The sequence below is a fragment of the Thermobia domestica genome, chromosome 4 (assembly GCF_964235325.1).
Source record: "Thermobia domestica chromosome 4, izTheDome1.hap1.1, whole genome shotgun sequence".
NCBI classification, from domain to species: Eukaryota; Metazoa; Arthropoda; class Insecta; order Zygentoma; family Lepismatidae; genus Thermobia; species Thermobia domestica.
Genome location: NC_137457.1, coordinates 247,447,510 through 247,474,794, shown reverse-complemented (window position 1 = coordinate 247,474,794; position 27,285 = coordinate 247,447,510). Strand labels below are relative to the sequence as shown.

Below are 27,285 nucleotides of genomic sequence, written 5' to 3'. Positions count from 1 at the left end.
ATTGAATTAGACATCTTGAGAAGAAACTGTCTTCTTCAAATCGCCATAGAAGGAAAGATGAAAGGAAAGCGAGAAGTTGGAAGAAAAACACGATTGATCGAAGATTTGAAGAATAAAAAATAAAAATATAGGTAGTTAAAAGAGGAAGTTGAAGTTTACGGAACGTGGAAGAATAATTTCCAGTTCCAAACCAAAAATGTAATAATAATAATAATAATAATAATAATAATAATAATAATAATAATAATAATAATAATAATAATAATAATAATAATAATAATAATAATAATAATAATAATACAGTAACTGATGCAATTCTATCTACATTATCCCTACCTAAAATATAGTGTCACTCCGTCTAGTCGTTCCAAACTTACAAGCTCGTTTGCCTAATGTTTTATATTGTAAATGTATTGAAAGCTTGAGGTTCTTGGAACACCATTTATTTTCTAATATTATTCAGTTCAATGATTTTTCTCATGGGTTACTTTGGTTTAATATGGAAGTCCTTTAGGGGGTGAGACTCAAAAATTCGGAAGTCAAAAAGTAAGGGTCATTCTAATATTTATGCATTTTTTATATTAAAACCCATTTTCCATCTGTTTCCTCTAATAACTCACACGCAGTTTTTAAGAGCTTATTTTGATTGTTTTCCAATCTACCATAAAGATAACATATAGCTCTGCATATAGTACCTTGGAGCAAGTTACTGTAAGGCCAACGAAAATTGTTCTCAATTGGGTCCACACATGTACGCAAAGTAGTATATAATGTACTTATTATATTAAATCATAATCATTTTCTGATTAAAGACTCTATACTTACAGAATCACCTTTTATCCTTATAAGTATGATTTTGAAGAACATCAAGTTTGAATATGGCATGAATGATCTGACATCGCAGATTCGAATCAATATTTCGATCACTTTGCTTTCTGAGGTAAGTTATACAGCACTTGGAATTTAGATGATATTGTATTACACATAAGATTCAAAGTACTTCAGACTTCTTATATAAGTAGCTTACAGTTAACAGATAAAGTTTGTTAACTACTTATTAATGCTAAAATTACATAAGAAGTTAAAAATATTATTTAGTCGACACGCATCTTCGTCATGCGTCTACCAACTTCTAATGTGTGGTAACGTGTAGCAAGAGCAAACTCATGACTCATGGTTTGTGTCACTTTGATACATACAAATGGAAAAATAAATGTGAAGTGAGAACATTGTCAGTGATTGGTGAAACTGCCATGTAATTATAGTTTTCTATGCGTTTATTGTCTCTTGTTGCTGATTAAAGGAGTATTATTGCAGATAAATCTATGTTTAAAGTCTAAATTCAGTATCTTTTATTTTTTTATGTGCCCCACCCCTTTTTCTGCCAACACCAGCACCAGGAACTTGTAACGCAATGTTGCCAAGTTTAAACTTATTAAAAGTTACTTAAGATTCCGACGGTTTCCACATTTTACCAAGTTTTTTCTCACAAATGAATGAAAATCAAAATGATAAGAAGTATCGACAACATCACGCTGTGAATAAATGGATTCCAAACAGGAAAGTGTAACTATTTTCTTTCTCTTTTTTTAAAATTAGGTGATAAGATCTTAGATGTAAGCTACTTATACAGATAGAGATAAGAGGGCAATATATAGCAGAGCAACTATACATAGTTCGCTACTAGGAACGATGAGAGAGAAGGCAGTTGACAACAAAGAAATAACTTTTTGCTCTTAATTTTTTACTACAGCCACTCTGCTGTACAACGTAATTTTCAAATGAATCTTAGTGAGATCAACTTAGTGGACACACTATTTATAAACTGACTCCGATTTTAAAGAAGAAAGTTATATTTTTAAGCGAAAGTCTACCACAATTATAAATAGAAACATTGGAGTATGTTCGTATAATTTTCTCACTAAAAGCCATGGAAACCTGCTATCAAAGGCAGTAAAAAATGTGATATTTTGAGAATATTGTCCAACACGTATGCAACACTTGCAAGGTATAGTTTGCTCTGTAACCTATGAAAAAGTGTATCACCCTTTCTTTATCGCTAAGGAACAATTGATGAGATTTCGTATATGGACATATTATAGACGTGAATGCCACAACATCTGAAAGAGTACATTCCAAATTTAATTTTCCAACAGGATGGGACACATACCATTTTCAGAAAGAGGTCAGAAGTTATCCCAGCAGCAAACAACTACGAAATCGACAGCTTTACTATGGTGGTTGTGCTGTTAGTTTACGTGGCCTACACGTTCCGCGAACATCATAACCTGTGATTTTTTCTCTGTGCTGTAAAGGATAGAGCTTACAAAACAAATTACGTTTATCAATCACCATGGGCGGTCTGTAAGTAAGCATCACAGAAACCATTTCATAAGTTGATCGTCATATGATAAGACATATATGGCAGGAAATTCGTTATAGCTGGAGTGTGCAAAGTGACCAAGGAGCTCACATTGAACAGATCTAACGTCACAATATTGCTACTACGAAACAAACTTTTGAGTTTCATTTTCCGTTAGTATCACTTTAATATCTCATTACGGTCAAACTTGAGTTATCAGTTTCTATCTGGGACAGTAATTTGTAATAATCCTGTAAGGATCTTCTGTTGTATGTTCCCACTCCCATTGCTAATGTTCTATTCATCTGGCAGTCGGGAATGGTTAAAATATAACAATTTAATAGTTTTTAAATATATAGACCTGATAAATGTTAATATATTTCAAATGAATGAAAATAACGTACCAATAACTGTTTTTCAGATGAGATTACATGAAACTAACCCACTTACCAATAAATTTCTAATTATACTAAGAACAAAATAAAACAGGACATAAATCACCGTGTAATATTCCAAACCACTAAATCAGCTTGCCCTCTTTATCCTGATAGTGACCAGCACGCATGTTCTCAACTCCAAGAGAACATGACTAAGGATTCTCCAGTATGAAACAGAAAACTTACCAAAACAACCAAAATGGAAAGAATTCCAAGTTTTGCAGTTCTTCCAAGCTTGACATTTCGGCGTTCTGTAAAACTGTATGCTTGACTTGCAATGCGGGATTACGAAGAATGACTTGTGAAACACACGAGCAAAGAACAGACTGTTGAACATGTAAAACTAAAACGTGAACTGAATGGAGAATCAATTAAGCTGAATTGCGCGAAACTGAATAAATAAATAAATAAAAGTTGAAATAAAATAAATCAAAGATGAAGGTGAGGAGAGTTGCTGGCCAAGGCTTATTACCATAATTTTACAACTTATTGGATTCTTTCATTTCTGATTTACAATAAGCAGATAATAGGTCTTAGACTCGAACAGTAGACCTTCTGAAGCACATCTCACACCATGTAACATTAATATAACTGAAGCATTCTTTAGCTATACGTAAGTTTATCTCGCAGTTATAGGTTTCTCGACCCCATAAGATATTATCGTATGTGGGTTGACTTTTCTCTTCATAGATGGCAGACCGATCGCAAACGCGCTACCAGGATTTTTTAGTATCTTTCTTACATATGTTCGAACCCCCAGCAGGGTTAACTCATTTTTTTAATTTTGTGGGTTGACTGGTTGTTGCATAACACCGCCCAATTTCTATTAGGGTTTCTTAACCTGTGGTACCATAAGAAGTATTGATTGTAAGTACGAGTTATGGTTATATTAATAATTAATATACTTTGGTAGTACGTCCGTGCAAAAGATTGACAACCCCTAATTTATATAGTGGGGATATGATATAATTAATTAAATTGTCCGTCCCTTAGATGAAATGAGTATTGTTTGTTTTCAATATCTTTCTCTTCATTTTTAGCTCATTTCAAGACTTACAAATGTGACTGGAGAAACGGAAGTTACTTTTGAAGAAGTTCATTTTATTACGTCGTCCCAAGGCACTAATTTACTAGCCACACTACCTATGAAGGCCAATCTTGAAATCTTGCCTACAGATATTACTAAGGCTTTTCAACAAGAAAGTGATAAATTGGAAATAAGCTCAGAAGTAATTTTATACTGTAAGTGTATTGTATTATATTACACCTTAATAAATATTGACTTAAATCTACTGAAATAATTTTTTATACAGAGTATGTTGTTCTACAAGTCTAAAGATTTGCATTTATATTGAGAAGTAGAAGAAGTAAACTGCAGCAAAGTCGAAACCAAAACACATTTGGTTCCTATTCAGAATCGCATCTTGGTTTCTTTTAACTTGCTTCGACAATCCTAGTCGTGGCTGGCCTTTTTGGATGAAATCGTTTCCAACTTCACTAACATGTTTCTAAATACGGAAGTTAACATCACGCGTTGGTCAAACTCTTAATACGATGCTATAACTGACTCTGCATAGCGCTCTTAGAGTTTATGCAACTAGTATGAAATGAGCACTTTGTGAGTAATTTTGTATCATAAGCTAAGCTCATAATCTCAGTAGTTACCGAGAAATCAAGTACCACATACACACACACATACACATACCTATACATCTGAAGTGAAAATATAAGCTTACGTATGTTTACGCTGGCAGCTAGTAAAGCCAAATAGTCAGCTTATTTTTAACTACAAAGATAATTATTCAGCATCATATATTATATAAAGTTAATATTATTGAAACAAATAGTCATTAGTCTCATTTTAATTTTTAAAGATACATTCATTTGAAAACGTAAGGAGACAATCCTTTTAATCAGTGTGATCATATCATCGTGATTCCCATTACCCCAAAGAATGACCATAAAAAAATCTTATACAGGGGGAGACCAAAAAATTTAAAATCACTTCACACAGGACACGTAAGTTTGGCCCTCCACTGTACAACACGTGTTGCGGTTGCTGATCGTTTTTTGTATTCAATATGTTATGTGGACCTTCCTCTTCCATCAGCAGTAACCAGTTCACCTGTGAGTGTCGTGGTGTGAAAGTGGTGCGGTAAAATGGGCGACCTGACAGACTTCCAAAGAGGCATGATCATTGGTGCCTGTCTGGTTGGAGCTTCAGTGGCAACAGTGGCGAACATTGTAGGGATATCGAAAGGTACTGTGCCCAATGTCACGAGGGCATACACAATTCATGGGCAAACGACGTCTGCAAAGCACAACAGTGGTCGAAAGACAATCCTGTCATATAGGGATCACAGGGCGTAAAACGGATTGTAGCAGCTAAAAAGAAGACCACTGCAATGAAAATTACATCTGAACTCAATTCCGGCCTACAGAACCCGGTTTCATTGAAAACAATGCAACGGGAACTTCATAAAATGAAAATTCATGGCAGAGTCACTATCGTCAAACCCCTGGTCACACCAGTAAATGCGAAGAGGCGTATCCAGTGTTGCAAGCACCACAAGGCGTGGACTCATGAGCAGTGGAAACACGTAATGTGGTCCGATGAATCGACCTTTACCTTGTTCCCAACAACCGGCCGTGTTTACGTATGGAGAACACCGTCGTAGGCCTATGATACAGACTGTCTGCTCCCAACTGTAAAGCATGGGGGTGGTTCTTTACAGTATGGGCAGTGATATTGTGGTTTTCTGCAGATCCCATCACAAACCTGCATGGAGTAATGAGTGCTAAGTCGTATGAGATCATTTTGGGGGACAAGGTTCTACCCATGGCCCAAATATTGTTTCCTGATGGCGATGGCATCTACCAAGATGATTTGGCACCCTGTCACGCTGCAAAAACGGTGAAAGCATTGTTTGAGGAGCATGACCAGGAGCTATCACACCTCCCCTGGGTCCCACAATCACCAGATCTGAACATCATTGAGCCATTGTGGTCTGAGTTAGAAAGACGTATTCGGTCTCATTACCCTCCACCAGCATCCCTTACGAAACTGGAGCATGTTTCGGAGGAACATTGGTACAAAATTCTACACACCACGATTCAGGAGCTGTATACGTCCATTCCACGTCGGATTCAAGCTGTTTTGGATGCAAAAGGAGGCCCCACACCATACTAGGTATGATTTTCACATTTTTGCAAACGTTTTAGATTTTTTTGTCTAACCCCTGTATATATTGTGTGTGTGAATAAAGAAACAAGAATAATGACATAATGAAGTAAGTAAGTAAATTCGGAAACTATAACTGAAAATGCGAAACAAATATGAAACTAAAAATAACTTAACTAAGAAGAAACCATAAATTTGAAGCAGACAGCTGTAAAAGCAAACATCTCCAATAACTTCCTGCATTGACTGACAGAATATCGTCGTTAGCTATAGTGCTTAATGTTATTAAGTCCATAAATTAAGTATCAGAAACATGTTGTTTCTGATACACGGTGATTCTTATCTCCACGAATCCCCATTGTCCCCATCTCCTCTTCTTATAGTTGGAGAGAACATTCGAACAGCCGAAAGTATGAAACGTATGCGACGAGCATTCGAAGGGAAGTTTAAAGTGGTACAGACAGACACATATTTAAAAAAAAAAAAAAAAAAAAAAAAAAAAACTTATAAACAAACACAGGATGACAGGTTTGGTTTTCGATGATTATCTACAGGGGTGAAAGCCGTCTACATCAAACACTAATACAACATTACCAAAGTCAGTGAAATCTCTATAAGAATCTAAAGGTCCAGGAGGCATGCATCTTAGGCGTTAGGAATCGCACAACACACTCCAACGCATTTGAAAGCATATCTTTATTTATTTTCCTAGATAGTTCAGACTCAAGCTTAACAAAGAAACACATGGGACAACGACTGCAGTTTGAGTAGAAAATGCTCACCACATCCAGGAGGAAGAGCCGTTTATCGTCTGGATTTTCGGAAATAGTACATTTCTATCTGGATCATTTTGTGAACCACTGGAACTGACGGATACAGAGATTAAAAAGTGCGCAAATTGCAATTGTTTCAAGTCTTTTCAAAAAGTGTGTGACTGTGTGGTGTATCATTCCCACAGTTGAAACTGAAGGACCAGTGTTTTCGGAGGGAAATATGTCATCCCAGAGATATAGCCAGGTACTTGATAAAGAATTTATTCCTGCCATTCAAAGGTTTTTGCGGACATATGCCCACAAATCTTTGGCTTATGCAAGGTTGTGCATAAATCCCATCGCAACTTCATCGCATTGGGCTATTCAAAGAACTATGGCTACAGTATCAACTTGACCAAATATTTACCTGATCTTAAGTTATTAGATGCATTTTTGTGAAGCCACATGAAGGATCGTGTCCACCACATGAACCGCAAAATCTTGAGCAAGCTGGAATAAATGTATCGAGAGTACAATTTTTGACATTTTAAACGACACTCTCACGAAGATTATGACCGATTTTGAAAATCCGATTGCACAAATTCATTGAGGTGGATGACAAGAACATCAATATGTGTTATAAATGCCAGTTTTCATAAATTGTAATCAGCCTAGCTTGAACTGTCCAAGTTTCTTTTTTTCTGTGCAATATAGCTATTTCTAATCTTGTTGGGTATGTTTGGGCCACCCGATATGAAGAGATGTTGGAAAGTATATATTTCTCCTATTTCTTACTAATTGGAAAAAGAAGTAATAATATTTGATCTGTATCTTTAACATTTTAGCAATTAGTAAGATATATATATAGTTTTGTTTGTTAACAAAACAAAAATAAATTACGTTTACATACTTTAGCATTTACATGTGATGTATAATTTTTAATTTTTTATTAGAACGACGGTTGTACAGCAGGAGAAATATAAGAAGTGAAATTATTTAATGAGAATTAAATACACTATTTTTATGCCATGTTTATTTTTCCTTCCCTCTTTTCTCATAGCTGTCAGCAATACAACTAAGTTTGACAGAAGGGCAAGAGGGGATAGTTCTGAAGAGAAACAGACAAGACACACCGAACAGAATCACAAGCGAATTCAATATACAAATTAGACAAGGCAAATGTGATAAAACAAAGCTAACACAGTTATCATCATTACATTAGCATACGTGATATTATAAATAGTGTAAATTAAAGCTAGACATTTAGGTTTTCACTATGTTTAAATATGTGTTTTCTTCGTTATATTTATATATAGTGTTAACGAAACTTCTTTAGTTTTAGGTGCATGAATAGAAATGCACATTGATCAACCATGTATATACAAAAGCAGGTAGCATCTGTATTAAGGAGTTTACTCGTCTCTACATGGTTAGCATGCGCAACTTTGGCTCAGGAGACCCTAATTCAATTCCTAATGGAAGCTCATATGAATTCAATGTTCAACTTTAGGTTTGTAGTCCGCCACGTAGTCTTGAACATTAAAGAGGAAAGTTAAACTTGAAACCAAGTAACCAATCTCCATAATAATTTATTACAAGATTCCTTAACATGTATTGTAATCCAAAGAATATAACAAAAATGTAACGTGAGGACTAATGTAACTAGATCGGAGAGTAAAATATTTTAACAGAGTGATTAACGTCAATTTCTTTATTTTTTCGTTCAAACTCTTATGGTTCTGTTGCATAGACTTGCTACATATTTAAGTTTTTTTTCTTTTTCGTATGCAACACCAAGGTTACGAAGAACCAGGGGCGGATCCAGGGGATATCCGGTAAAAGATCCTTTTTATGCTATGGGGCGAAGAAACTTAAATACTTTTATGAATGCTTTAACAGGAGCTGATTTTACTTGCTATCCTGCGGCCTCACAGGTGGAAAAAGATTTTTATAACTTACTGGATGTTTATTTGGATGCGGCATTTCATCCAGAATTAAAACGAATGAGCTTTTTGCAAGAAGGGCATCGCCTCAAGTTTATCAATCCTATAAAACTAGAGGAGGGGCTACATATTAAAGGAATTGTATACAATGAGATGAAAGGAAGCCTCTCTTCTGTCGATACGCGTATGTGGCATGCTATGATGGCTGAACTTCTACCAGACCTTCCTTATGCGTTTAATTCAGGAGGAGACCCAAAAGAAATTCCTAATTTGACCTATGAGCAGCTTATTGCCTTCCACTCTTTGTATTACCAACCAGCACGTTGCTTACTTTTTTTTTCTACGGGAATCTTCCTCTGCAAAAACATCTGGATTTTATCGCAGAAAAAACTCTAAACCAATCAGGTAGCTCACCTGCTAAAGACCTAGGTAAACAAAAGCGTTTTGAAACCCCGAAGTTCTGTACCGTGCGCTATCCAGATCCAGATCGCCCCGATCGCCCCCCAGAAGAGTAAAACTTTCTTGTTTTTTATATATAAATAAAACCCATTCCAAAGTTTGGAGCCCTTAAAAGTAACAGTATGACAACCCACCGCCCCCCTACCAGAAGTCGGTCCTGGATCCGCCCCTGCAAGAACTGGGCTTACCGGTAATGTTAGCTCTGAACCACCACCCTACTTGAATCAGGAAACCATCATGTAAGATCAATTATAATTATAGATCGTTCCCAACCACACTTTCTCTCCTTCAAGTGATTACTCAGGTACTCTTATGTGTGTGTGATATATATATATATATATATATATATATATATATATATATATATATATATATACAGTGGCGTATTTAGGGGGGCTTCCGGGCTTAAGCCCTCCCTCCCGAAATCTTACTTACTATAGTAAAGTATATGAAATATCTTGCAGAATTTTCACATTTTCAGGCAAAGCCCCCCCGAAAGTTAGCAAAGCCCTCCCCGAAAAAAATCGTAAATACGCCACTGTATATATATATATATATATATATATATATATATATATATATATATATATATATATATATATATATATATATATATATATATATAAAGAGAGAGAAACAGAGAGAGAGAGAGATTGAATATATGTGTGTGTGTTCTAATGATTTGCCTATTTCTTATCTTTTTTCCTGGATACGTAAAAACTCGAGCTTTGTGTGAACAAGATAGCTCATTATTCTTTTCAGGTACTATTTTACATTATTCCATACCACTTTGAAAGCACTCAGACACATACATACAGTAAATATGTGAGTATGATGCACATATAGGAAAAGCAATTCCATCCTAATGCCTTTCTTCACCACGTGCGAGATAATTTTATAGAAAAAAACATAAATATATTTCTTCAAATGCACATATAGGGTCCCCTATAAAGACATTTTCAGCCTCTCCCTTTTACCCCTAGGTTTTTCATCTGGCTACGGGTCTGTTATTTCCACTTTTTGAAATCGTAAGTTTCTATATTTCTAATTTGAAAAAAACATTTCAGAGCTTTTGTTTCTTCTGATGAGCAGGGAACTCTAAATTTCCCTTCCCAAGTACCTAACTATTCCCATGTTGGCTTCTTTGCCTGAGGAGGTTTGAGGAACACTAATTACTCCATTAGAATACAGGTCCTTCTGTTCATCATTTAATTTTACTTTTTATTCAATCTTTAAAATAAAAAGTACATAAACACTTTTTCAAACATATGCATTTAAACGTAAAACATATATTATATCTAATTTTTTTTATTGCAGATTATATTCCATGTCCGGGAAAAACGAAGTTCGAAGTTAAATTTGATGTTACAAATCTAAACTTTTCAGAATCGCTAAACGATAATAAATCTCAAGAATTTCAGAAATATGCCAAGGATTTATCAGCACAGGTAGGTTGCTTGTTTTATCTTCTACTGAAGGCGTCACTTCAGAAAGGGGATTAAGTTAAAGCACTTTTTTTTGAAGTAGTGTACAAAATAACATAATAAATATAACATCCAAAATTATAAATATTAAGAAATATTTTATATGCCAATTGAAAATACTATCAAAAAATGAAATAAGTTTATTCTTAAACGAAAATAAATAAATTTAATTAAACACTGAGGAATTAAAGTGTTTTCTACAATGCAATGTATTTTCATCTAATAGATCTTAGTCCTATATTCATAGATGATGCAAAATCAAGATTCAAAACGTGTCTTCAGCGAAACCTAATAGCCTGATGGCAGAATATTCTTAGTCTTTCTGCCATGAGCTTTTGTAGGCCAAAAATTTTCTGTAAGAATCCCAAAATAGAAAATCAGGATGATACTATCATGTTTCTATTGCAACGTTATGTGAAGCATGATAAACAGTTTTAAGCGGTAAGCCTAGTTCGAGTTACAAGCTGTGAAGTCACATTTTTTGGAAGAGTTTTGCTAAAAGAAGCAATTTAATATTTATGATTATATGGTATTTTGTAATGAGAGCAGCTTTAAGGAATTTTCTTGCTTTTTAATATCCTGATGGGGATCCAATTATGATAATGTATGTAACCTAGTCTGTTGTTTCGATATAATCACTAAGTAAATCCTTTTTTGCTGGCCTTTTCTCCATCACATTAGTAACTACTGAACCCCAGCTTTCACATATAGCCTCAGACTTAGGTACACTCAAATAAAACATCATTAGCTTTACTGCAACGGAGCGTTTGTCTCGGAAATCGGTTACTGCCAGGGTTAGCAAAAACCATGTTTTTTATTGAAAAAAAAACGTTTTTTTGGGGGGGGGGTAAACCAGCTGTCTTGGTTTAAATAATTTGCTCTAAGTATTTATATTACATATAGACAGGAATAGGTTTGTTTCGCCTTCGTATTATTATGCAACAATGGGGTTATGCTGGAAAGGGTCACTTAAGCTTAAAGCGGAATCTAAACCGCTTCTCGGCTTACATCCGAGAGAAATTGTTTTCCATTTGGAATGGAAAACGGAACTAATTGGCCACAAATGCGATGAGTCTGCCGACTCACTCACGAAGGACTCCTTATAAATATACGTTGTATGTCAAGAGTCATTTCAAAAGGTCAGAAAGATAAACAGTTGCACAAATGAAATCATTATACAGCATTATATATAAATCGGGAAACTCCCGTCTTACACATGGGGAAAATCCTGTTATTACTTTAAATGCAAAGTAATAACGGAAAAATTGCCGTTATTGCTTGGCATGTAAAATTTTATGGTCAACGTATCATAATCATTACGTTAAAACTGAGGTATTAAATTACAAATTTAGTATGTAGATATCATTCAATCAAATTAAAATTGAAAGTCCAACCCAAGCTAATGTTGGAAGCTACGTAGGCAGTCGATAACTTTTGCCAATTTCTATAAATATATTTAAGCAATCTGGATAGGAACGGATATTTGATCAATTCCCGCGATACCATATGAAAATTCTATTAGGGGATTTCACTGCGAAGGTAGGACGAGAGGATATTTTCAAACCGATTATAGGGAACGAAAGTTTGCATAAGGAAAGTAATGACAACGGTGTTAGACTCGTGAACTTTGCAACATCCAAAAACCTAATCGTGAAGAGTACAAAATTCCCACATCGCGACGTTCATAAATACACTTGGACATCACCAGACGGAGAAACACATAATCAAATTGATCACGTTTTAGTAGATAGAAGAAGACAATCTAGCATAATTGACGTCCGGTCGTTTAGAGGGGCTGATTGTGACACTGATCACTACCTGGTAGCAGCGATAATACGGGAGAGATTATCGTTGAATAAATGTAATACTCAATGTCCGAAAACGGAGAGATTTAATTTAAAGAAATTAGAAGAGAGCCAGGTAAGAGAGGAATACCAGATTGAAGTTTCGAATAGATTCTCGGTTTCAGAAGACTCGGAGTGCACTAGCGTTGAGGATACTTGGATTGAAATTAGAAATAGCATTAAAAGTTCAGCAATAGAAAATTTGGACACGCGGAAATACGTAGGAACAAACCATGGTTCGACCAAGAATGCATTAAACTAACAGAGAAGAAAAAACAGGCAAAATTACGGTGGCTACAAAATCCGAATGAAATAACTACACAAAATTTTGCAGATATCAGGCGGGAAACTTCCAAAATTTTTAGAACAAAGAAACGGGATTTTTTGAGAGCTAAAATTAAGGAACTTGAAGATAATAGTAAAAATAAAAATATTCGGGACATGTATAAGGGAATCAGCGAATTTAAGAAAGGCTATCAACCTCGTGCTTATATTTTAAAGAAATCTGACGCAACAGTTCTCAGTGATACGGATAGCCTCTTAAATAGATGGAAAGATTTCTTTGACGATTTGCTGAACACGCAGCCAAAAACTAATGTGCGTGGAGAAAAGGAGATACACACCGCAGAACCGTATATTCCAGAACCCAATCGAATAGAAGTGGAAGCCGCTATAAAGAAATTAAAGAAACACAAATCTCCGGTTGTAGATGAAACTCGCTAAAGCTCGCTGGGGGCTCCGCCCCCAGACCCCCGGTCATGGCTTTGCCATAAGTTGTCAAGTTCTAAAAAACTATTCCTTGAGGAATTCACTTCCCTTTACAACACACACCTTTTACCAACACATACTTCAATTGAACCGGTATTATTTCTTCCATTTGACTTTGGACAGCAAACACACAATTTATAAGAAAAAACTCTATTACTACTTCTATTCTGGCAATCATGTACATGGCTAATTATATACACTTTGCGCACATCTATACATGTTAGAGACAATAACAGAATTTATTTTCTGAAACATAAACAGCGGAAACTGTCTTGCAATAGCCTACCAATTAAACCTTTCATTTTCCGAAAACACTCACTGTTTACAAATGTGAATTTTTCCACCCTTTTAAATATTATGTTTTGCAGTGTAATTTAGTACGTACAATGTATTATAATAGTGTCCCTGTTGTTAATTGTACATATTACCTGCACTAAAAGTAATTCACATCTGTGATATAAGAGTGCGAAAATATTTCAGGCTTCCTGCATATTTATTCTTGTATTTACAATGAAGAATACAATTTACTAGGTAATTTACAAATATGAATATTGTTGGAAATTATTTAAATTTTTTTCATAGCATTTGATTGAACACTACTTTTGTACTGTAATGTAGTACAGTGGATTATAATGGAAACCTTGGGCATAGTTGTACATATTACCTCAGCAAGATTTCTTAAAAAGTTTCATATATACTGCACAAATTCTTGCAGTCTCCCTTTATATTTATTCATGTATTTTCAATGAAGACTACAATTTGTAGGTGATTTACAAATATGATTATTGTTGGAGGCTTTTTAAACATTTGTTGGTAACATTTCAGAGAACACTACTTTTGCACTGTAATATAGAAAAGTCCCTTATAATGGAACCCTTCGGCATAGTAGTATATATTACCTGCAGCAAGACCTTTTTCAAATATTTCATATTTACTGGACAATTTCTTGCAGTCAACCTGTATCTCTCGTCTTGTATTTTCAATAAAACTACAATTTGTAGGTAATTTACAAAAATGAATTTTGTTAAGGCTTTTTAAACATTAGTTTATAACATTTGATTCAACACTAGTTTTTCCAGTGTAACGTAGTACATCTTATTATAATGGTGTCCTTTGCTAAAAAATTTACTTACTGGCCAGCAAGACTTCTTGAAATGTTTATATACACTGGGCAATTACATAGAGTCTTCGTGTATCTTTACTCTCATAATTTCAATGAAGACGACTATTAACTAAGTAATTTAGAATATGAATATTATTGGAGGCTTTTGAAAATTTGTTTATAGCATTTTAAACAAACCACTTTTTGCATAGTAGTATAACAGTGTATTAGAATGGAGTCTTTCTCATTTCTTATTACAATTAAATAACAAGACATCATTTCCTTATAGATACTAAAAAAACCATATATAACCCGATTACTATTCCGATTTTAGAGGTCTAATTCCCCACAGATGCCGTCCGCAACGTACCATTATTATGTGAGCAGTAAGAACGAAGTCGAAAATTTAAGGAAATCGGTAGTGTAGGGGATTGACGTGAGCCTACCGGACAGGAGACCTGGCTTCGATTCCTAACAATCTTTTTCTCTCTTTGAAAGTTTATTTTTATAGCATATATTGTTTGCCTATAAGGTTGAGTCTATTATAAAATGCATTTCACTCCAACCGGTCCTGTAAACAAACTACTGAACCGAAAAAGAAACTTTTCCACGTATCCCGTATATTATAACTACATACGCTGCCAACGAGAAAATTGTCAAAAGGTGCGTATATATATATATATATATATATATATATATATATATATATATATATGTGTGTGTGTGTGTGTGTGTGTGTGTGTGTATGTGTGGTTGTTTCTATGTGTGTGTGTATTTCCTTAAAAGTTATAATCTTATACTTTTTCAGTGTTGGCATATACTTTAAACTTGGTATACGCATCTATCTAAACGACCAGTATAAAAAGGGAGATTGTTTGGAATTATTTCCGGTTCGAAGCACACACTACCTCGCGAGACAAAATGTATTTTTGTCTCGTCTGTATACTATATCGTGGAAATGATGCTCAATGTTTTTTTTCCAAAATGGTTTTGGGGGGTACACTGCCTCCCTGGGGCTCTTAGAGTGGCCCCGCAGGAGACCAAATAATACGTGTATAATAGAATAATAAATAGAATACTATGAGCAGTGCCCCTGGGAATACTAACTGTGATCCTCAGGAACATTGTTTCTGAAAGAAACACTGGTGTTGCCCCATCTCTAAAGCTACATATGTTTCTTTCTTAATAGTTGAGTATCGTCTCGAAGCTTCACACGAACATACTGCCTAGTTTCGAGGCGATATGAACAGTTAGTGTATAAATATATTTTTTTCGGCTATGTCTGTAATAACGAAAATATTTTTTTCACGCAATGCCAACAGAAACTATTTTGATAAAACGAAGCAACGTGATAAGAAAAAAAAGTAAGATTAGACAAGGTTCGGTGGGAATCGAACCCAGACCTGCTACTCAGAAAGCAGACACTTTACTGCGGAGCTAACTTACTACGTTGAATTTTGTTTGATTTATTCTCCTCAATATACCACATAAGAGTCCAAATGAAGGCAATTCAAAAATATGGCAATTTTGCATTCAAGATGGCGACTTCTCCAATTATTTGTTTCTTCGCTTAAACTGAGCTACGTCCTTAATAACATAGCGAAACCTGGCTTACCTACCAAGAGCACAACTTACAATTTTCATGGTTACAAATTTTTGAGCCACCATTTTGAATCGAAGATGACGACTTTTCCAACATGTCGGAATTTTCCCCTCACATGCGCTGTAATCTACACACTTGAACGCAATTTCGTGATTCCACCATATCTACAAGTTGTGTAGAATTAGACGCCCCCTTATAACATTCCTAGCACTTTCTTACACCGAACATGACTATTTTTTTCAAGTTTAAGGGCAGATTCGCAAACTACGCATCAGAGTAAACATCACCTCGAAATTTCAACGTCCTACATACAGCCATTACAAATTTCAAATTTTTTCGATCTGCGCCGCGAAACGAAAACGAATTTTAATGCTCTTTTCTCTATCATAAACTATGTTCCTAGCTTCACTGCCTGACAAAATATGACGTTCCTATGGTGTGCGGAACTACTCTAAAAACCAGCATTTTGAAACGACGAAAAATTTCGACACTTCATTTACATGGAAAATGTCGCCTTTTTCGTGATATCGGAATTTTCCCATTACTCACATCCCATGACGAACAAGTATGCAAAATTTGGTGTTTGTATGTTTTGTGGAAGTATGCAAACAATTAAGTGTGTTTCCGATTATAGAGGTATATAATTCCCCACAGATGCCGTCCGCAACGTACCATTATTATGTGAGCAGTAAGAACGAAGTCGAAAATTTAAGGAAATCGGAAGTGTAGGGGATTGACGTGAGCCTACTGGACAGGAGACCTGGCTTCGATTCCTAACAATCTTTTTGTTTCTTTGAAAGTTTATTTTTATAGCATATATTGTTTGCCTATAAGGTTGAGTCTATTATAAAATGCATTTCACTCCAACCGGTCCTGTAAACAAACTACTGAACCGAAAAAGAAACTTTTCCACGTATCCCGTATATTATAACTACATACGCTGCCAACGAGAAAATTGACAAAAGGTGCGTATATATGTATTTATATGTGTGTGGTTGTTTCTGTGTATGTGTGTATTTCCTTAAAAGTTATAATCTTATACTTTTTCAGTGTCGGCATATACTTCAAACTTGGTATATGCATCTATCTAAACGACCAGTATAAAAAGGGAGATTGTTTGGAATTATTTCCGGTTCGAAGCACACACTACCTCGCGAGACAAAATGTATTTTTGTCTCGTCTGTATACTATATCGTGGAAATGATGCTCAATGTTATTTTTCCAAAATGGTTTTGGGGGTACACTGCCTCCTTGAGGCTCTTAGAGTGGCCCCGCAGGAGACCAAATAATACGTGTATAATAGAATAATAAATAGAATACTATGAGCAGTGCCCCTGGGAATACTAACTGTGATCCTCAGGAACATTGTTTCTGAAAGAAACACTGGTGTTGCCCCATCTCTAAAGCTACATATGTTTCTTTCTAAATAGTTGAGTATCGTCTCGAAGCTTCACACGAACATACTGCCTAGTTTCTAGACGATATGAACAGTTAGTGTATAAATATATTCTTTTCGGCTATGTCTGTAATAACGAAAATATTTTTTCACGCAATGCCAACAGAAACTATTTTGATAAAACGAAGCAACGTGATAAGAAAAAAAGTAAGATTAGACAAGGTTCGGCGGGGAATCGAACGCAGACCTGCTACTCAGAAAGCAGACACTTTACCACGGATCTAACTTACTACGTTGAATTTTGTTTGGTTTATTCTCCTCAATATACCACATAACAGTCCAAATGAAGGTAATTCAAAAATATGGCAATTTTGCATTCAAGATGGCGACTTCTCCAATTATTTGTTTCTTCGCTTAAACTGAGCTACGTCCTTAATAACATAGCAAAACCTGGCTTACCTACCAAGAGCACAACTTACAATTTTCATGGTTACAAATTTTTGAGCCACCATTTTGAATCGAAGATTACGACTTTTCCAACATGTCGGAATTTTCCCCTCACATGCGCTGTAATCTACACACTTGAACGCAATTTCGTGATTCCACCATATCTACAAGTTGTGTAGAATTAGACGCCCCCTTATAACATTCCTAGCACTTTCTTACACCGAACATGACTATTTTTTTCAAGTTTAAGGGCAGATTCGCAAACTACGCATCAGAGTAAACATCACCTCGAAATTTCAACGTCCTACATACAGCTATTACAAATTTCAAATTTTTTCGATTTGCGCCACGAAACGACAACGAATTTTAATGCTCTTTTTTCGATCATAAACTATGTTCCTAGCTTCACTGCCTGACAAAATATGACGTTCCTATGGTGTGCGGAACTACTCTAAAAACCAGCATTTTGAAACGACGAAAAATTTCGACACTTCATTTACATGGAAAATGTCGCCTTTTTCGTGATATCGGAATTTTCCCTTTACTCACATCCCATGACGAACAAGTATGCAAAATTTGGTGTTTGTATGTTTTGTGGAAGTATGCAAACAATTAAGTGTGTTTCCGATTATAGAGGTATATAATTCCCCACAGATGCCGTCCGCAACGTACCATTATTATGTGAGCAGTAAGAACGAAGTCGAAAATTTAAGGAAATCGGTAGTGTAGGGGATTGACGTGAGCCTACTGGACAGGAGACCTGGGTTCGATTCCTAACAATCCTTTTCTTTCTTTGAAAGTTTATTTTTATAGCATATATTGTTTGCCTATAAGGTTGAGTCTATTATAAAACGCATTTCACTCCAACCGGTCCTGTAAACAAACTACTGAAATGAAAAAGAAACTTTTCCACGTATCCTGTATATTATAACTACATACGCTGCCAACGAGAAAATTGTCAAATGGTGCGTATATATATATGTGTGTGTGTGTGTGGTTGTTTCTGTGTGTGTGTGTGTGTATATTTCCTTAAAAGTTATAATCTTATACTTTTTCAGTTGTGGCATATACTTCAAACTTGGTATACGCATCTATGTAAACGACCAGTATAAAAAGGGAGATTGTTTGGAATTATTTCCGGTTCAAAGCACACACTACCTCGCGAGACAAAATGTATTTTTGTCTCGTCTGTATACTATATCGTGGAAATGATGCTCAATGTTTTTTGCCAAAATGGTTTTGAGGGTACACTGCCTCCTTGGGGCTCTTAGAGTGGCCCCGCAGGAGACCAAATGAGGAGCTCCAAAGCAAAAAGCGCTAAGCGCCAAATAATTTTTTTTTCAGGAGAACGGAAAAAGTAATAGCGCCTTAACTGTCATGAACTAAAGTAAACTGTTAATGCTAAATGTAAGATAAAGTACTACAAGTTCAGATGGCATGATTAGAAAAATCAGTTATTCAGTAATAGCCGACTTATTGTTAAAAACATTTTGGACATACTGCATTTTGATGCGAACACACTGAAAATGATATATTTGAGACTCTATAAATGAAATATAAATACAAAAATACATTTAAGCATGTTTTATTTATAAATGCTACACACAACAGTATATGGGATGTAATATAATTCTCTCTTTGTATATATATATATGTATGTGTGTGTGAATATGAAAGGGTTACACGTCATAAAAGGAACACACACTGTTGAAAGCAATGTACTTTTGTTTTAAGAATACACAATAATATACACATTAGCATGCTCTCCAGTAATATGCTCTTAATTTTGTTTTGTGTTTCATACAATATCCACTTCCTCGTCCAAGCAGTTGCATTCGAACACACTTTCGTTTTCAGTACAACGTACAGTCTGTACATCTAGTGCATCAACATAGAACTGCAGCACAGGTTCACGTCTCCAGTGATCTCCGAATCGTCTCTTCAAAAGATTTGCAACGTCAGCTTTCTTTGCATCTGAGATTTGACTTTTCAGGGGTAGTGCTAGGGTATCTGGTATGCTGTCAAACGTCATCTTTCGTTGCAGTGGTGACATACTGCTTAGAAGGGTCGTCAAAAGCGTACGTTGGTTCCATTTTGAAAACAATCCCGGGACGTCCCTTGGGCATTGCTTTCTTCAGGAATACACGTTTCATGTCACTGATACCTGAAATTGGTTTTAGGAAATTGCCTAACGCTTTCACATCCCGCAAATTCTAGTCTACGCCTAGAACTCTCACAGACCCAATTTCACGATATATTGCTGTGTAGCTATCAGGATTCACAATTTCGGAATGTTTACGAAACGACTTTTCTAACACTCCAAACATTCGGTCGGCGGGGAGATAGGAATGCCCTCGCACTGGAAAGTGCATAGTAATATTCGTGAGAGAAGGAGGAGATTTTCGCAGCAACCACATGATTAGGGCATGTACAACATGTGTATTTTTATTTTGACCACCACATCCGTCGGAAAAAAATCGAATTGACTTTGTAGAGACGTGAAACTCCTGCCTTTCTAAGAAATCTATCAAAGCAGACGCCACTTCAACAAAGCCTCTGGATGCTTGATTTTCTGTCCACACATAAAACACGGGACTCTTGCACTCAACATTCGTTACGCACAATGCATAATACGAAATTTGTCTAGAATAATACGCTTCGCCAACAGATAATTTCGGAAGGGGTTGCACCTGCTGCAGGTCAAAGCAATACGATACAGATGCAGGTACTTTTTTCCTCATAAGAGTGTGAAAGGCACGTGCTCTTGCTTTATGATCAGTGACCTGAGCACATAACATTTTCCTTTCGTTTTCATTGTTAGATACTTTGGCAAGATGATGCATGCGCGTACAATAACTACAGGTGTCAGTAGCGGGGCCCCCAAACCCTACATTGAATTGCGTATTAAAAATCTTATAGAAAAAAACTCTTTTCACTTTCAACGACTCTGATACCTTAGCATTGTACATTTTGAATAACTTGTTGATGGATAGTTCAGAAGGAAGATACAATCTTTGACTTTTTTTACGCGAATAATGACTTTCTCTTGCTCGTAAACTGCCAATGAAATCCATCACCGATTCCTTTTTAGCACCAAATTTGTCAGATGTGCGATCCCCTCCTCTTCTTTCTGTAATGCTCTTACCTTGCTTGATGCAAGCAGCAATGGTATTCAGGTGTCTTCTTGATACAGTGAAAAGGTCAGCACATACAGGAACGTCCTCGTTGTCCTTTCGTATCTGTAAAAATAAAATAGAAAAAAATGGTCAAAGAATCTCCATTGTAATTACATAATTGAAAGTAGTTAGACTAAACTTTCAATTGACTGATTAATTGGATTTGATTCAGTTGGATTAAATACCTAACATTCGCCACAGTCCCATTAAATTAGTTTATAATGACAGCCTCAATGACAGTAAAATAGTCCTATCATTGCTAAGAATGTTGGCAAATACGTGTGAAAGGAAACTACATAACGTTATGCACACATGTATAAAATAGCATCAGCTGAAGATAAGTGAGGACGAAGAATGGTGAAAAAAATATTATTATCAAACCTAGTAATACTGTATATGAGAAGAGGAATTTGACTTACCTCTCTTCCACATTTTTTTTTCTCTTCGTTGCTTTTGTCTTTATTCTTTTTCTCGTTCCTCTGCTATTGCCTGCAACAGCTACTTCACAGTCCATTTTCGCTCCTTCTGAATCTGCAAGATCTGCCTACTGTACACAGCGCTTACGTCATTCGTACCCCATCTATCGCCCTACAGACGCCAAGTGATGTCAACAACATTCACACATTGGCCGACATGTGCATAATTCTGATGCACAAATAGTGGGGTACAAAATACCCCGAAATATGGCTTGGTGGCTAACGTGTTAACCACAATAGACGCATTCATACTGCTAACACGCAAGACAACTTAAAAGGTGATGTGATTGTACCTCCCTGCGTTGTCAAATAGCGCGTTCTGCTCTGGACAACACGGTGGACATAGCGCTTTCTGCATCAGATGCTGTATTTCGAGGCCGTTTTACGCAGGGACATTGAGAGTTCTGAACTGAATGGATAGCATAGATCGCTTCAGCGCTCGCGAATTCTACAAAATCCTTATCAAAAAGCATTTCGTCCGGGGATGGACTTAGCGCGTTTTGCTTTGGAGCTCCTCAAATAATACGTGTATAATAGAATAATAAATAGAATACTATGAGCAGTGCCCCTGGGAATACTAACTGTGATCCTCAGGAACATTGTTTCTGAAAGAAACACTGGTGTTGCCCCATCTCTAAAGCTACATATGTTTCTTTCTTAATAGTTGAGTATCGTCTCGAAGCTTCACACGAACATACTGCCTAGTTTCTAGACGATATGAACAGTTAGTGTATAAATATATTCTTTTCGTCTATGTCTGTAATAACGAAAATATTTTTTTCACGCAATGCCAACAGAAACTATTTTGATAAAACGAAGCAACGTGATAAGAAAAAAAACGTAAGATTAGACAAAGTTTGGCGGGGAATCGAACCCAGACCTGCTACTGGAAAGCAGACACTTCACCGCGGAGCTAACTTACTACGTTGAATTTTGTTTGATTTATTCTCCTCAATATACAACATAAGAGTCCAAATGAAGGTAATTCAAAAATATGGCAATTTTGCATTCAAGATGGCGACTTTTCCAATTATTTGTTTCTTCGCTTAAACTGAGCTACGTCCTTAATAACATAGCAAAACCTGGATTACCTACCAAGAGCACAACTTACAATTTTCATGGTTACAAATTTTTGAGCCACCATTTTGAATCGAAGATGACGACTTTTCCAACATGTCGGAATTTTCCCCTCACATGCGCTGTAATCTACACACTTGAACGCAATTTCGTGATTCCACCATATCTACAAGTTGTGTAGAATTAGACGCACCCTTATAACATTCCTAGCACTTTCTTACACCGAACATGACTATTTTTTTCAAGTTTAAGAGCAGATTCGCAAACTACGCATCAGAGTAAATATCACCTCGAAATTTCAACGTCCTACATACAGCCATTACAAATTTCAAATTTTTTCGATTTGCGCCGCGAAACGAAAACGAATTTTAATGCTCTTTTTTTGATCATAAACTATGTTCCTAGCTTCACTGCCTGACAAAATATGACGTTCCTATGGTGTGCGGAACTACTCTAAAAACCAGCATTTTGAAACGACGAAAAATTTCGACACTTCATTTACATGGAAAATGTCGCCTTTTTCGTGATATCGGAATTTTCCCATTACTCACATCCCATGACGAACAAGTATGCGAAATTTGGTGTTTGTATGTTTTATGGAAGTATGCAAACAATTAAGTGTGTTTCCGATTATAGAGGTATATAATTCCCCACAGATGCCGTCCGCAACGTACCATTATTATGTGAGCAGTAAGAACGAAGTCGAAAATTTAAGGAAATCGGTAGTGTAGGGGATTGACGTGAGTTTACTAGACAGGAGACCTGGCTTCGATTCCTAACAATCTTTTTGTTTCTTTGAAAGTTTATTTTTATAGCATATATTGTTTGCCTATAAGGTTGAGTCTATTATAAAATGCATTTCACTCCAACCGGTCCTGTAAACAAACTACTGAACCGAAAAAGAAACTTTTCCACGTATCCCGTATATTATAATTACATACGCTGCCAACGTGAAAATTGTCAAAAGGTGCGTATATGTATATGTGTGTGTGTGTGTGGTTGTTTCTGTGTGTGTGTGTATTTCCTTAAAAGTTATAATCTTATACTTTTTCAGTGTTGGCATATACTTCAAACTTGGTATACGCATCTATCTAAACGACCAGTATAAAAAGGGAGATTGTTTGGAATTATTTCCGGTTCGAAGCACACACTACCTCGCGAGACAAAATGTATTTTTGTCTCGTCTGTATACTATATCGTGGAAATGATGCTCAATGTTTTTTTTTCAAAATGGTTTTGGGGGGTACACTGCCTCCTTGGGGCTCTTAGAGTGGCCCCGCAGGAGACCAAATAATACGTGTATAATAGAATAATAAATAGAATACTATGAGCAGTGCCCCTGGGAATACTAACTGTGATCCTCAGGAACATTTTTTCTGAAAGAAACACTGGTGTTGCCCCATCTCTAAAGCTACATATGTTTCTTTCTTAATAGTTGAGTATCGTCTCGAAGCTTCACACGAACATACTGCCTAGTCTCTAGACGATATGAACAGTTAGTGTATAAATATATTCTTTTCGTCTATGTCTGTAATAACGAAAATATTTTTTTCACGCAATGCCAACAGAAACTATTTTGATAAAACGAGGCAACGTGATAAGAAAAAAAACGTAAGATTAGACAAGGTTCGGCGGGGAATCGAACCCAGACCTGCTACTCAGAAAGCAGACACTTCACCGCGGAGCTAACTTACTACGTTGAATTTTGTTTGATTTATTCTCCTCAATATACAACATAAGAGTCCAAATGAAGGTAATTCAAAAATATGGCAATTTTGCATTCAAGATGGCGACTTCTCCAATTATTTGTTTCTTCGCTTAAACTGAGCTACGTCCTTAATAGCATAGCGAAACCTGGATTACCTACCAAGAGCACAACTTACAATTTTCATGGTTACAAATTTTTGAGCCACCATTTTGAATCGAAGATGACGACTTTTCCAACATGTCGGAATTTTCCCCTCACATGCGCTGTAATCTACACACTTGAACGCAATTTCGTGATTCCACCATATCTACAAATTGTGTAGAATTAGACGCCCCATTATAACATTTCTAGCACCTTCTTACACCGAACATGACTATTTTTTTCAAGTTTAAGAGCAGATTCGCAAACTACGCATCAGAGTAAATATCACCTCGAAATTTCAACGTCCTACATACAGCTATTACAAATTTCAAATTTTTTCGATTTGCGCCGCGAAACGAAAACGAATTTTAATGCTCTTTTTTCGATCATAAACTATGTTCCTAGCTTCACTGCCTGACAAAATATGACGTTCCTATGGAGTGAGGAACTATTCTAAAAACCAGCATTTTGAAACGACGAAAAATTTCGACACTTCATTTACATGGAAAATGTCGCCTTTTTCGTGATATCGGAATTTTCCCATTACTCACATCCCATGACGAACAAGTATGCAAAATTTGGTGTTTGTATGTTTTGTGGAAGTATGCAAACAATTAAGTGTGTTTCCGATTATAGAGGTATATAATTCCCCACAGATGCCGTCCGCAACGTACCATTATTATGTGAGCAGTAAGAACGAAGTCGAAAATTTAAGGAAATCGGTAGTGTAGGGGATTGACGTGAGCCTACTAGACAGGAGACCTGGCTTCGATTCCTAACAATCTTTTTCTTTCTTTGAAAGTTTATTTTTATAGCATATATTGTTTGCCTATAAGGTTGAGTCTATTATAAAATGCATTTCACTCCAACCGGTCCTGTAAACAAACTACTGAACCGAAAAAGAAACTTTTCCACGTATCCCGTATATTATAATTACATACGCTGCCAACGTGAAAATTGTCAAAAGGTGCGTATATATATATATGTGTGTGTGTGTTGTTGTTTCTGTGTGTGTGTGTATTTCCTTAAAAGTTATAATCTTATACTTTTTCAGTGTTGGCATATACTTCAAACTTGGTATACGCATCTATCTAAACGACCAGTATAAAAAGGGAGATTGTTTGGAATTATTTCCGGTTCGAAGCACACACTACCTCGCGAGACAAAATGTATTTTTGTCTCGTCTGTATACTATATCGTGGAAATGATGCTCAATGTTTTTTTTCCAAAATGGTTTTGGGGGGTACACTGCCTCCTTGGGGCTCTTAGAGTGGCCCCGCAGGAGACCAAATAATACGTGTATAATAGAATAATAAATAGAATACTATGAGCAGTGCCCCTGGGAATACTAACTGTGATCCTCAGGAACATTGTTTCTGAAAGAAACACTGGTGTTTCCCCATCTCTAAAGCTACATATGTTTCTTTCTTAATAGTTGAGTATCGTCTCGAAGCTTCACATGAACATACTGCCTAGTTTCTAGACGATATGAACAGTTAGTGTATAAATATATTCTTTTCGTCTATGTCTGTAATAACGAAAATATTTTTTTCACGCAATGCCAACAGAAACTATTTTGATAAAACGAAGCAACGTGATAAGAAAAAAAAGTAAGATTAGACAAGGTTCGGCGGGGAATCGAACCCAGACCTGCTACTCAGAAAGCAGACACTTTACCGCGGAGCTAACTTATTACGTTGAATTTTGTTTGGTTTATTCTCCTCAATATACCACATAACAGTCCAAATGAAGGTAATTCAAAAATATGGCAATTTTGCATTCAAGATGGCGACTTCTCCAATTATTTGTTTCTTCGCTTAAACTGAGCTACGTCCTTAATAACATAGCGAAACCTGGCTTACCTACCAAGAGCACAACTTACAATTTTCATGGTTACAAATTTTTGAGCCAACATTTTGAATCGAAGATGACGACTTTTCCAACATGTCGGAATTTTCCCCTCACATGCGCTGTAATCTACACACTTGAACGCAATTTCGTGATTCCACCATATCTACAAGTTGTGTAGAATTAGACGCACCCTTATAACATTCCTAGCACTTTCTTATACCGAACATGACTATTTTTTTCAAGTTTAAGGGCAGATTCGCAAACTACGCATCAGAGTAAACATCACCTCGAAATTTCAACGTCCTACATACAGCCATTACAAATTTCAAATTTTTTCGATTTGCGCCGCGAAACGAAAACGAATTTTAATGCTCTTTTCTCTATCATAAACTATGTTCCTAGCTTCACTGCCTGACAAAATATGACGTTCCTATGGTGTGCGTAACTACTCTAAAAACCAGCATTTTGAAACGACGAAAAATTTCGACACTTCATTTACATGGAAAATGTCGCCTTTTTCGTGATATCGGAATTTTCCCATTACTCACATCCCATGACGAAAAAGTATGCAAAATTTGGTGTTTGTATGTTTTGTGGAAGTATGCAAACAATTAAGTGTGTTTCCGATTATAGAGGTATATAATTCCCCACAGATGCCGTCCGCAACGTACCATTATTATGTGAGCAGTAAGAACGAAGTCGAAAATTTAAGGAAATCGGTAGTGTAGGGGATTGACGTGAGCCTACTAAACAGGAGACCTGGCTTTGATTCCTAACAATCTTTTTCTTTCTTTGAAAGTTTATTTTTATAGCATATATTGTTTGCCTATAAGGTTGAGTCTATTATAAAACGCATTTCACTCCAACCGGTCCTGTAAACAAGCTACTGAACCGAAAAAGAAACTTTTCCACGTATCCCGTATATTATAACGATATACGCTGCCAACGAGAAAATTGTCAAAAGGTGCGTATATATATATATATATATATATATATATATATATATATATATATATATATATATATATATATATATGCGTGTGTGTGTGTGTGTGTGTGTGTCTGTGTGTGTGTGTAT

At 36.0% G+C, this 27,285-nt stretch overlaps 1 protein-coding gene across 2 annotated transcripts in view; it reads left to right on the top strand.

The window, feature by feature from the left end:
- Positions 1–27,285, top strand: part of LOC145683957 (uncharacterized) — a 263,383-nt gene that overhangs the window by 10,746 nt on the left and 225,352 nt on the right. For both annotated transcript variants that reach the window (XM_081755673.1, XM_081755674.1), the window contains exons 3-5: positions 828–940; positions 3,840–4,041; positions 10,452–10,582. In XM_081755673.1, coding sequence (XP_081611799.1) covers positions 828–940; positions 3,840–4,041; positions 10,452–10,582 — 446 coding nt within the window. The remainder of the gene's footprint in view (positions 1–827; positions 941–3,839; positions 4,042–10,451; positions 10,583–27,285) is intronic.